The sequence below is a fragment of the Sciurus carolinensis genome, chromosome 10 (assembly GCF_902686445.1).
Source record: "Sciurus carolinensis chromosome 10, mSciCar1.2, whole genome shotgun sequence".
NCBI lineage: Eukaryota > Metazoa > Chordata > Mammalia > Rodentia > Sciuridae > Sciurus > Sciurus carolinensis.
In genome coordinates, this window is record NC_062222.1 from 52,622,051 (window position 1) to 52,636,062 (window position 14,012).

Below are 14,012 nucleotides of genomic sequence, written 5' to 3' on the forward strand. Positions count from 1 at the left end.
AGTGGTGAAAGAGGGCATCCCTGTCTTGTTCCAGTTTTTAGAGGGAATGCTTTCCATTTTTCTCCATTAAGAATGAGGTTGGCTGTGGGCTTAGCATAGATAGTCTTTACAATGTTGAGTTATGTTCCTGCTATTCCTATTTTTTCTAGTGTTTTAAGCATGAAGGGGTGCTGTATTGTATCAAATGCTTTCTCAGCATCTATTGAAATAATCATGTGATTCTTAACTTTAAGAATAAGTGGAGAATGATATATAAAGGGGGTGGGAGGATGGGAAATGAGAGAATAATGGGGGAACTTTAGAATATGTAGAAGGAAATGAGAGGGAGGGGAGTATGAAAAAATGGTGGAATGAGACAGACCTCATTTCCCTATGTACATGTATGATTACACGAATGGTATGAATCTACATTGTGTACAACCATAGAAATGAAATGATGCACCCCATTTGTGTACAATGAATCAAAATGCAGTCTGTAAAAAATTAAATGTTAAATAAAAATAATTTTTAAAAAATCAGACATCATTACCCCATGTACATGTATGATTACACAAATGATATGAATCTACATCGTGCACAACCCATAAAAACGAAAAGATATACCCCATTTGTGTACAATAAATCAAAATGCAGTCTGTAAAACTAAAAAAAAAATTTAAAAATAAAATAAAATATAATATAATAAAAAAAATTTCATAATCCTGAAAAAAATTACTACTATTAATTTATTTAGAGTTTTGGCATCCTAAAAACCAAATATGATGGTCCCTGCAGAATACCTTTGCCACCTGCCAAACTATTCCAGTCTTAAGGTCTGAAATATGCTGCTCTTAAGATATCCATAAGAGAAAACATTCGGTCTTTGGTTTTTTGAGATTGGCTTATTTCACTAAGCATGATATTCTCCAATTCCATCCATTTATCTGCAAATGCCATAATATTATTCTTCTTTATGGCTGAATAATATTCCATTGTGTATATATACCACAGATATGAAAAATGGTGGAATGAGACAGACATCATTACCCTATGTACATGTATGATTACATGAATGGTATGAATCTACATCATGCACAACCATAGAAACGAAAAGATGTACTCCATTTGTGTACAGTGAGTCAAAATGCAGTCTGTAAAAATAAAAAAATTTAAAAAGAAAAAAGGAATTGGCATATCCTTTCTATTGTTCAATTATACTTAATATTAAAGTCCATGATTATAAAAAAAAGATATCCATAAGATCCATTACATGCCATATTGTCACCTCAAAAATTGAAGCACAGTTCTACCCAGGGAAGATGAGAATTTTGTTTATTTTGGACCAGGAGATGTATGAACTTAGGACCATGATTGGTCTTCAACTAGAGAAAGCAATGTGACAGGGCAGAGTTAGGGCCTCCAGAACTAAATTTTAATTTCCTATGTGCACATAGTAATGTACCATGAGAGATGTCATTTAACACTATGAAGATTATAAAGTGAGTATGATAATGTTCTGAAATTAATGGAACTTAAATCCAGCATGTGGGAAATTGATCATTCAGGGTGAACTGTCTGGCGTCCTGATTTGCTTCAGTAGTAAAATGTGAAAATTACAGAACTGGAGAATACTTGCTCTTTGAAGCAGATTATAAGACCTAAATCATTTGTCTCATGAGCTTACAAAGACTTGGAAGAGTTATAGTCCGCAAAGTGCAGAGGCTATTAAAATAAACAATCTCATATTTATAGATGTGGAATGGGGAGAAGCAGTTCTTAACAAAACAATGAACAACTACCTTTCTACCTTGTGCTATTTTATATACTTTTATTGTTTTATTTATCTTTATAGCATTTATTGTTATCTCTTTTGTTTATTGTTATAGTCACAGAATATAGGATGATTTTTACATTTATTTGGTACTCCATGCAAGTTTATTGGAATGAGTGACTAGAAGGAGCCAAGTTTTAAAATTCTTTTTATCACTGACTAACGAGCTCAAATCAACTTTAAGAAGATACCATGAAAATGTAATTAGAAGGCCTCTATTATCTGAGTTTTGAAATTATCTAATGCTCTCTCCTGCTTGCACACTTAACCATTTATATCATCATGACTTAAATACCCAAAGCATTTGGAAACTTTTGTACTTGACTGGTGTCATTTTCTCTGTGAGTTTAAGGATGATATACAGGAACTAGCACAGGCACATATTTAAGAAAAGTGTTTGAGATGCTATGAACCTAGATTAAACAAAATAAAATAACTAGTTCCTGGGGCACCAAAGTACTTTACGAATTCTTCAAATGTGATATGGACTGTTTCTATTTAACCAGTGAATCACTGAGCACTAGAGGCCCTTGTTCAATTTATTTAAAAGATCTCATTTCTCTTCATTAAAAAAATTGTTATTGAAAGAGATTTTTAAAAAATGGTCATCTGTTCTACATTAATGTAATGAAGTTAATTTTTGTTGAAAAGCTAGGGACAAATATTAAAAACTGATTGTTTTTTAAATCCTTAGATTAGAATTTTGATATAAATTTTTTTTCCATGCCAACCATAAGTACATAAGAATCACTTTAAATATGTTATTCATTATTTTCCTATTGTCTTAAGTTTACCTCTATGGATCTTTTTCTTCCCAAATGTTAATTTCATTATGTTTGCTAATCATTTAATTTCATTATGTTTAGAATGACTTAGATTGAGTATTTACTGTGGCTGACATTATCTCTGTTCAAATGCATTGTGTAATTTAATGTAATTTTGACATTGTAAAGATACTCTGTAATGTTTATTGTTCCTATTTAGCAAAGTAAACTAACCCTTTAAAATGGTATATATTCTGAAGCACTCATTTGTAAACGATTCATTCATACTTATGTCTAAATATTCGAGAACAATTTGCAGTCATCATTTGACAATTACATTGACTCCTGTGGACCAGACACTTTTCAAGATGTTAGGGAACCCAGGAAAGAATAAATCAATATTCCTTTCCTCTTGTAGATCATAAGATAAAATTAAAGTATGAGCATAATATGCCTTTGGAACACTGATTAAGTAAAAACTAGCTCAGGAAGGAGAGAACTGAAAGAATCCATGGTGATCATTCTGTATCTAAGTAGAATTCAAAGGAAAGGTAGTTTTCCAATTATAGAACTTAAGGTATGAACAAAAGGGAACATGTCAACTTTTCGGTTCAGATCTACTCTAATCTCTGTCAATTCCATCCTTTTTCTGTCTCCACCCCACCAGACCAGACTGCATCAATAGAACCCATTGTACTCAGCTTTTATTGTTTTTGCCTAGATAATGGGAGGAAATAAGAGAAGGAATCAGAGTAATTTAAGGGTTTGTCTACCACTTCTTTCCTTTGGGATTGTTGCAAATGGCTGACTAACCAAAATATATCCATATCTCTGAGTGTCTTCCTCAAGCTTCATCTCCTCATTTCAGAATCTGGAATCCTTTCATCCTTCAGAACTGAAGAAGCAGAGTACCCATTCCTTAGTTGCTAGTCCTAAAGTTCAATCATTCCCACCACAATCACAACTCTGTAAAAGGCCTTTTTATTAAAATCTCTTCTATTTTCTTATGGGAGTGTGCCACATGTTTTTCCTAGAGTTCTAACTGATACAATGTAGTAAATTGGGGAGAAAAGATTTTACTGTCACTGTAGTAAAGACTGTAGAGAGTTGCAATTAATCTTACAGGGAGCAATGAAACAGGAATATATTTCAAAAAGATAACTCTGAAGACATTGTGGAGAAATCCAAGAAAGAACAACAGCAAGGAAACACATGATGATGGTTGGATGGTTCAGACATTTGTAAATAGTAGGGAGGGAAAGAAGAGATTTGGTGATATCATAAATTGAACTGGTAAGATCTGTGACTATGCAAAGAAAATTAAAAAAAGAATGAATTCAAAATAAATCATATGTACATATGATAGTTCAAATGATGGAACTTAAAATATTAATTTTCCAAGAATGAAAATCCATGGATGAAACATAAACATATTTTTATTAAACATGGTCACATCCAGGTTTCTTCTGAAGTCATTCACATTTTAGGAGGATAGATAAAATAATTTACATCCACTTTCATGGCACTCTTTAATTTTTATTTATTCTTTTTAGTTATACATGATAGTAGAATGTATTTTGACATATTATACATATATGGAGTATAACTTCCCATTCTTGTGGTTGAACATGATGTGGAGTTTCACTGGTTGTATATTCACATATGAACATAGGAAAATTATGTCTGATTATTGTACTGTCTTTCCCATTCCCATCCCCCTCCCTTTCCTTCATTCCCCTTTGTCTAATCCAGTGAACAGCTATTCTTCCCTCTCCCCTTTCCCTTTATTGTAAATCAGCATCCATGTATCAGAGAGCACATTTGGCCTTTGGCTTCTTGGAATTGGCTTATTTCACTTAGCATGACAGTCTTGAATTCCATCCATTTGTCAGCAAATACCATAATTTCATTTTTCTTTATGATTGAGTAATATTCCGTTGTGTATATATAACAACATTTTCTTTATCCATTCATCTGTTGAAGGGCCCTAGGGTGGTTCCATAGTTTAGTTATTGTGAATTGAACTGTTATAAACATTGATGTGGCTCCACCACTGTAGTAGTATAATATGTTGATTTTAAGTCATTTGGGAGTAGTATGAGGAGTGGGATAACTGGGTCAAATTGGTGGTTCCATTCCAAGTTTGCTAAGGAATCTCCGTGCTGCTTTCCAGAGTGTTGCACCAATTTGAATTCCCACCAGCAACGTATGCATGTACCTTTTTCCCCACAATCTCGCCAACATTTATTATTTCTTGTATTCTTGATAATTGTCATTCTGACTGAAGTGAGATGAAATCTCAGTGTAGTTTTAATTTGTATTTCTCTAATAGCTAGAGCTGTTGAACATGTTTTCATGTATCTTTTGACCAGTCGTATTGCTTCTTCTGTGAAGTGTCTGTTCAGTTCCTTTGTCTTTTTATTGTTTGGGTTATTTGAATTTTTTTTTTGGTGTTAAGGTTTATGAGTTCTTTATAGATCCTGGAGAGTAATGCTATATCTGAGGTGCAGGTGGCAGAGATTTTCTCCCATTCTATAGGCTCTCTCTTCATGTTCTTGATTGTTTCCTGTGCTGTGAAGAAGCTTTGCTGTTCAATACCATCCCGTTTATTGATTCTTGATTTTATTTCTTGTGCTTTAGGAATCTTGTGAAGAATTTGGTTCCTAACTGGACATAATGGAGATTTGGGCATGGCACTCTTAGTTATTGGTTAAGAAAAATGCCTGTCAGAATTGTTGAGTATTAATGCCAATTATAATATGTAGCTTTCTTTAACTGCATACATAGATGGAGCATAGAAAATTAAGCCAGTAGGGGAAACTAATAGATGGACAGGAATTGGAGTTCAGAGATATTAGGCAGTTGGGTCATACTTGTAGCATTTTCAAGTTATACAAAGTAAAAAGTTACTTCGAACATGTACAATTTTCAGCACACTAGCTTCTCCCTATCAGCCTGCTTCTTGTCTTAATCCTGAGTGTTATGGGCCTGGAACTATGATTAGCTTTCAGATAACTTGCCTGTGATTAGAGCTAGAACTCAAAATTGAGAGAAAGCTTGCTTCCATCTATTTCAATAATTCATCTAATAGTTTACAGTTCTTTGATCCACACAATAAATGGTTACTCTATTCCTGAATACCTACAGCAGAGCTTTAAAAAAGAAAGGAAGGAAGGAAGGAGGGAGGGAGGGAAGGAAAGAAGGGAGGAAGGAAGGAAGAAGGAAGGAAGGAAGGAAGGAAGGAAAGGAAAGAGTGAGAAACACAAAAAAATTTCATACTTTGGTGACAGTTCTCAGTTCCCCTGGACAGTTGTGATCATCTTCCTACAGAAACCTGGCAGCATTAGCCACAAAGTGCTGTAACACTGCTCCAACATCTGTTCCATACTACTGTCTTTCATATAATTAAATAAAGCAAGCAAGTGCTCTGCCTCTTCTCTGGGCTCAAGATTTCACTTCCTTTACTTCTAAAAATTATTTTATGACATGTCTATTGTTCTTACTTGGAAGTTCATTCAGCTCTTATCTTGTAACACCTCCACCTATGAGCAACCTTTTGCACCCTCTCTTCATCTAAAAACTCTTCCTCTTTGAAAATGAAATAAAACTGAATTAAATGGCTTTTCCATTATCCTGCAAAAGGACTTTGTACCTGGGGACCTTAAAGGTTAAGGAGAATATCATGTATAATTGATCATATATACTGTTTATGTTATTTCCTTAACCCCTGAATACTAGAGATATATTTATAGGTGATTTTCAATTTAATATATATTTAAATGAAAGCATTGCTTCTGATAATCTGTCAAAAATTCAAAAGCATTTGCCTACTGAATTTATACACTGGTATTTGATAGAAATTATATTTAAAACCACTTTAGAACAGAGCCACATTGCAAGCAGAAGTTTCCTCTCACCCAAACCAAAACATGAGCCATATAACTTCCTTCCCTGCTTTCATTCTTTCTCATCAGTCCATTTTCCAGATTAAAACCAGATGCTGACACGGAAAGAAAATCTATTTACTCCAGTCCCCAGTTAAATCATCTCAATTACATTTCACAGGAAAGAAATAGCTACAACCCGCCCTATAACTTCATCTCAAACCACATGCACCCTCCTACTTTATTTGTTTCCATAGCAGTAGTCTTTAAAGTGAGACTACTCCTACCTGCTGTTTTACTTTCCTAGGGCTGCTTTGACTTCAGAACATACCACGTATACAATCAATCAACAAACATATGAAAAATATTCAACATCTCCAGCAATTACAGCAATGTAAATCAAAACTACTCTAAGATTTCATCTCCAATCAAAATGGCAATTGTCAAGAATATAAGCAACAATAAATGTTAACAAGGATGTGGGGGAAAAGTTACACTCATACATTGCTGGTGGGATTGCAAATTGGTGTAACCACTCTGGAAAGCAGTGTGGAGATTCCTTAGTAAATCTGGAATGGAAACATCATTTGACCCAGTTATCCCACTCCAAAGAACTCAAAATCGACATACTACAGTGACACAGCCACATCAATGTTTATAGCAGCTCAATTCACAATAGCTAAACTATGGAACCAAACTAGATGCCCTTCAACAGATGAATGGATAAAGAAAATGTTCCATCGTGTGTGTGTGTGTGTGTGTGTGTGTGTGTGTGTGTTTGTGTATGTATGTATATATATATATATATATATGTGTGTGTACATACATATACATATATACATATACATATATATATATATATACATACACAAACGCACACGCACAACGGAATATTACTCAGCTTTAAAAAAGATTAAAATTCTGGCATTTGCTGGTAAATGGATGAAATTAGAGAACATCATGCTAAGTTAAATACGTCAAACCCCCAAAACCAAAGGTTGAATGTTTTCTTTAATACACAGATGCTAATTAACAAAAAGAGGAGAGGGGAGATAGGGAAGAATAGAGTTACTTTATATTAGGTAGAGTGGAGTGAAGGGAGGGGAAGGGGTATGGGGGAAGGAATGATAGTAGAGTGAAACAGACATTATTACCTCATGTACATGTATGACTGCATGACTGATGTGACCTTGCAATATGGATAATCAGAAAAATGAGAGATTACACTATTTATGTATGATCTATCAAAATGTATAAATGCATGCTACTGTCATGCACAACTAATTATAATGAATAAAATTTTTAAAAATTTAAAAAAGAACATACCACAAACTAGATGACTTAAAACAACAGAAATTTATCGATACACAGTTCTGGAAACTGAAATTCCATAACTGAGGTGTAGGCTGGATCATGCTCCCTTAAAAACCAGTAAGGAAATCCATCCTTGCCTCTTGCTAAGTTCTGCTGGGCTTCTGACAATCGGGTGTTCCTTGACATGCTGATACATCAGTTCTCCATCTTCCTACGGCACTCTCCTTCTGCGTCTGTTTCCAAGTTCTCCCTTTATGTAAGGACACCAGTGATAAGGAATTGATCTCATTTTGTCTTGACAATCTATGTGAAGATCCTTTTTCCAAATAAGGGCACATTCCAGGATACTGGGTATTTGGTCTTCCATATATCTTTTCAGAAGGGACACAATCCAACCCCTAACAACTCCATCTACACAGGAGTATTCCACATGCTGTCCATTCCCCCAGAAATTTTCTTTGCAACCCTCACTTTTCTGCCACCTTGTCCACTTACCCTTCCACATTTCAACCCCGAATGACATGTCTTAGGGAATACCAATATACAGTCTCAACATGTTTTTCTCAGTTAATGCATCCACTTGGCCTTGTCTTTATGACAATTGTCACATTTGTGAATTTTATTATTGGTGAGATTATTTGGTTATATTTTACTACAGTTTGGGTGTGATTTGTCCCCCAGGGATTCATGTGTTGGAAGCTTGGTCCCTAGGGTGGTGGCTTTAAACGGTGGTTGGGATTTTATGTTGGTGGAGCCTAGTGGAGTACAGTTAGGTCACCAGGGCTGCCCTCTCAGAGGCCTAACAGAGTTCTCCAGGGATCCCCATTACTTCCTGTGAGAGCAAGCCTGGTCCCGCCTCACTCTCTGGCTTCCTGTCTTGCCATGTGGTGTTTCCTCTGACAAGTGCTTCTGCCTTTGAGGTGCCATCCACCCTGAGGCACTCGCTAGAGCTGGGCCGATCCAGTGTCTCATCTCTGAGCCTCCAAAACTGTGAGCTAAATAGCTTCTGTTCTACAGAAAGTACCCAGTTTCAAGTATTTTTTTAATAGCAAACAGAAAATAGATTAATTTAGTATCTATCTATTTCATTAACTGTGAGATCTATGAAGGTTATTTTTGCCCTGTGTTGTATTATCATAGCGTTTGAAATACTGAGGAAGCTTTCAATAAATGTTTTGTTGGAAAAATGAATAATAGGACAGACCAGAAATGGCAAACATGCCTGCTTCAAGCTTCAATATTTTTATTCTTACTAAGATATTATTTATTTTGTGAGAACATTGTTTCCACATAATTCACTGAAGAAATAGTCCATCTATCAGTAAATAACATGTAATATTAGGATAAGTAATCAAATAAATCAATAAGAAATTTGCCATTTATTCTGAATTGTCTGCGGCCATGTAAGACTCTTTTTAGTCTTATAAAAGTAACTGTATAAATATTCAAATGGCATGTATAAACTTCCAGGTCAAGTAAAAAGCAAAATATTACAATAAAATTCAGGAATATTTATTTCAGTACTATAGTAAAATTTATTGACAAGTGTTGGCTGGGGAAACACATATAATATACTGTGGTAAATACTGTGTGGATTATCATCAATGGCAGTGGAGACCTAACATGCAATTCTTGTTTTCATATGTTTGATTTTGTCTTTAATATTACGCATAAATGTTTTGGATTCAAAAGCATAATACTACTCTGATTCTTTGGGAAGTTATCAATGTTACCTTTTTTTTCTCTTCCACAATTCTTCAGATGAATGGCTCTATTCAAAAGCTATAATTAGTAACTATATGGACTTTGGATACTGACAGAACTAATTAAGAATTCCAGTTCTTTCCCTTACCCAAATAGAAGATCAATAGGAATTTTCATTCTCCTTTCATTATGAATAATTTGTTTAATCACTTTAAACTCAATTTTTTTCTGTAAAATAAAGATGTTATTATTTGCTTGATTACATTACTCTAGGTACTAAATGTATAAAATGGCCATGGGTTGCAAAAAATTGTTGCTTGCAATATCTTCAACATAAACATGAGAGTTGAATTTTAAATTGTCTTCCATTTAACTATTCATTCTTTATGTGGTTCATTTTGTTTTCCTAAACCAAGGTTTATTTTATAATTTTTTAATTTTTTTCTACTTTTAAGTTTTAGTAACATATACTTGAAACGCAAAAATTGTACCTGTTTAACATACACTTTTTGATGCGTTTGAACAAGCACATACAGCTGTACTATAATCACAACAAGCAAGATACTCAACATATCCATTGCCTCCAAAGTTCTCCTTGCGTTATGTTGGGGAGGGAGGTTGTTTTGTTTTATTTTGTTCCTGTGGTAACAACAGATCTCTTAACATGAGATCTATCCTCTGAACATATTTGAAAGTTAACTATACCACTTGAAAATTAAGGTACTGCAGCAGATCTCTGGAGTTTTCTTCTTTCAAACCTGAAGCTTGTGCCCATTAAGCAACAATTTCTCATCTTCTCCTGCCACCCCTAGCAATCACCATTCTACTCTCAGCTTCTCTGAATTTCACTATTGTTAGGAACCTCGGACATGTGGAATCCTCCAGCTAAGTGAAATAAGCCAATCACTGAAGGACAAATATGATTTTTTTTATGTCTAAGATTCATATTTGCCTATTAGCCACCAAACACAATGAATGAAGGATATTGCTTTAGGAAAACTGTAACTAAAGTTAATATTAAGAATAGTTCATACATAATTTCCAGTATAGCTACTAAAGATCTAATTGTTACACAAAGAGAAATAAATAACCCAAGGAATTATCCTTAATTTGAATTATTTTTTCTTAAGTTTAAAGTGTTTAAGGGTAAGTAATAATCATTCTTTGACCGAAGTATAATCTTTGAAAATTTTATGTATATTAAAATGTCTGTGAAAACACAAAATAGCCAACAGTAAAAACAATTTACATGTTATGTTTTATTGATAGAAATATTAAATTTTAATATTATATATTATTTTCTTCTTTAAACATTGGCCAAAATTTGGCAATTAGCCATAGTATATCCAATTTAAAACTGAAAATTATTTCTCTGAGGCACATTGTTTCTAGTTTTACCGAAGGAATAAGACTTAACTTTCTTAATCACATTCAGAGTTCCCAGCTTCCCATGTTTCACTGTGACAGTCACATATAAGTGTGTTCTGTAAAGCCTCAGATGTATTTTCCCATTACCACTATGTTTTCCAGTTACACAGTTGTAATGGCACTAGGTTAGATACCAGGAAGATTTGCACAATGAAGTATGAGTTAAACTTGGTGGATAACAGGAAACCATGGCCTCAATCAAATTTGATTTATCAGTCTTTACCTGAATCCTGAATTTGTCTTTTGCTAGTTTTAAATGAGTATGTTGACCACATCCTTCACAGTAGTTACCCATCTTTGTCAATTATATAGGTCCTATCCACATTGCTTTGTCAGAATTTTTTTAAGATGTTAAACTGACAGAAAAGAAATGATGGAAAGGAACTAGTATTTTTAAGCACTTATTATGTGCCTTTCGAATTTAATTCAGCACACATTTATGAATTCCAATAACATGCTAGGCAAAGCACCAAACAATCAATACCTTTCACTTACATTATTTCTATTGATCTTACTGCACCCCTAAGTGGGTGTTCTTATTTCTATTTTTAAAATAATGAGATTGAAAAAGTTTAAGCAACAGTCAGAATAGAATTTGAACCTAGATCTGCCTGGTTCCTCAGACTACTGCCAAATTTGTACACCCCCAAATCCTTATCAACTCATTTATCAGAACAGAGATAAGTGTACCTATAGAAATACCTTTGAAGTTCATTTTAAACTTCAACATCAAAAGAACCAACAAACTCTTCTTTGTTTTCATATAGGTATATGGCCATTATCGATCCCTTGAAACCCAGACTGTCTGCCACAGCTACCAGAATTGTCATTGGAAGTATTTGGATTCTTGCATTTCTTCTTGCCTTTCCCCAGTGTCTTTATTCCAAAATCAAAGTCATGCCCAGCCGTACTCTTTGCTACGTGCAATGGCCAGAAGGTCCCAAACAACACTTCACGTAAGTTAAACCTCTGCTATCATTTTCAATTCAAAATATCAGACACTTAGGAAAATAGTGGTTGGGAGCAGAAATTAATAAGACATAGATGTTTTCCTTAGGGCTCACATATTACATGGGAAAAGAAACATGTAAAATTACTATAAGACAGTGTGATGTGGTCAGAAAGTCTGAATAAGTTACAAAGGTTTTAATTGGAAATGTGATGATTTCCACATGGGACAGCACTGGAGAGTTTCCTGGAGGTAGTGATAACAGATGAAAGCAATGTGCAAAGGAAAGTAGGGTTGTTATTGATTGAGATGCGCACATAGAGGAACCAAACCCAAAAGTGTTGATTGCTCTTTTAGGGAACCTGGCAGAAGGGAAGGAAGGTCCTGGCAGGTCCTTTAATTTTGCCTTGGCTTGATTTGGTCTGTGTTCATTTGTTTCAGCATTAAGAAACCTGAGCACTAGTTTGGAAAGGAATTAGGAATGCTGTATGCCAGAATTTGGTATTTTTTACTTTGGATCCACCCGAAGAAAAACAAAAGGGAAAAACAGCATAATCGTATACTTGATTATATTTGAATTTCAATCATTTGAATTTGATTACAATAAAATATTTTCCTATTTTTAATGACCTAATTTTTCCTTTAAAACTAAGAAACTGTTCAAATAATAGTCATCATTTAAGTACTCATTTTATCTAGATTTTTGAAGAAAAACATTAGATGGCACTTATTGAAGGAGAATCAGGCAGCATTTATTAAACTGAGTGCTATATTCTGTTCATTATTAGTAATAAAACAGTTGTATAACATTATCATCCTTAAATTATTTATTTACTGAATTACTTCTCCATTGACTTTTCCCCCAACATTTTCTCCCTTTCACTTGAAACAGTGTAGAATAATACAGAATTAAAACTGCCAAAGAAGTTAAATACAATATGTATTCTGTCTCTCTCTCTGTTTCTCTCTGTTTCTCTCTCTCTCTCTCTCACACACACATACACACACACACACACAAACACACACACACAATTCATATAGGAAAACAGGCTGATTTTCAAAGATGAAATACATGTAAAATTAAGGTAGTTGTCATATGAAACATTAAAAAAAACATACTATAATAGGTGCCACTGTTTACAGCCACATTGGAGGGGAGAAAACACTTATTTAAGGTCAGAGATACCACAAGGAACAGTTTTACAACATCACTGCAATTTATTTCACAAAGCTACAGTATAACTAGTTAATCAATTTAAGAATTGTTTGCAAATATGTCACATTTTTGGCCCGCAACAGTTTTCATTTCCACAGATTTCAACTACTCTAAATTTCTAGCTACTGAAAGGGAAAGAATGATTATAAGTTTTCCAAAGAATTACGAAATAAATGAAGATGGGAGATCAGCTATCATCGCACATCTTTTCTCACCACCAGTCCTCAATTTTTCTGAGAATAATGAGGAAAAAAGTCAAACACAGGTGTTGTCACTCTCTCTATGACCAAACAGATTGGGACCAAGTTACAGCCATTATTAATGCAGACTGATAAAGAATAAGTTATATTCTATGTATGTGTAATATGTCAAAATATACTCTACAATCATGTATATCTAAAAAGAACAAATGAATTCTTTAGAAAAAGGTTTACCTTTGAAGGCTTTCTCTGGTCTTACAAATTAGTAGAAAATTATTTTATTTTATAGTACATTAAATTTTGACTAAAAATAGGAAGTCTTCTGTTATTTGTTTTAAGCTAGTCAAGGAGTAAAGGTCACAGACATGCATTTTAACCTACTACGTACTTTATCAGTTGAAAATCTTTAATGAAAATTATGCTAAAAATTCTAAATATGATCTTTTCCAAGTCTGCTATAAAAAGGACTTAAAGCTTTACTAATTAAAATAAAGTAGGAAATAAGAGCTCTAAGACTGTCCCATTCTTTGTGTGGAACAAGAAATGTTTCCTGGAAATTGCTAAATTTTGCACAAGCAAGAAACCTACACATACTAGGGCATAGAATTAATTTCATTTTATTCCAGAGGGATTCTTCTCCCCTGGTAAAGAAACAGCACAAGGAATGAATCTTAACTGGGATGATCATCAGAAGTTGTAAACTTGGTCTTTATTGATGAAGTCAGACAGTTTTTTGAAGCAGA

At 33.9% G+C, this 14,012-nt stretch overlaps 1 protein-coding gene across 1 annotated transcript in view; it reads left to right on the forward strand.

Annotated features, from left to right (window-relative positions):
• The window catches only part of Tacr3 (tachykinin receptor 3), a 95,245-nt gene that overhangs the window by 27,960 nt on the left and 53,273 nt on the right, over positions 1 to 14,012 (forward strand). Inside the window, exon 2 of the mRNA XM_047567157.1 lies at positions 11,672 to 11,860. Coding sequence (XP_047423113.1) covers positions 11,672 to 11,860 — 189 coding nt within the window. The remainder of the gene's footprint in view (positions 1 to 11,671; positions 11,861 to 14,012) is intronic.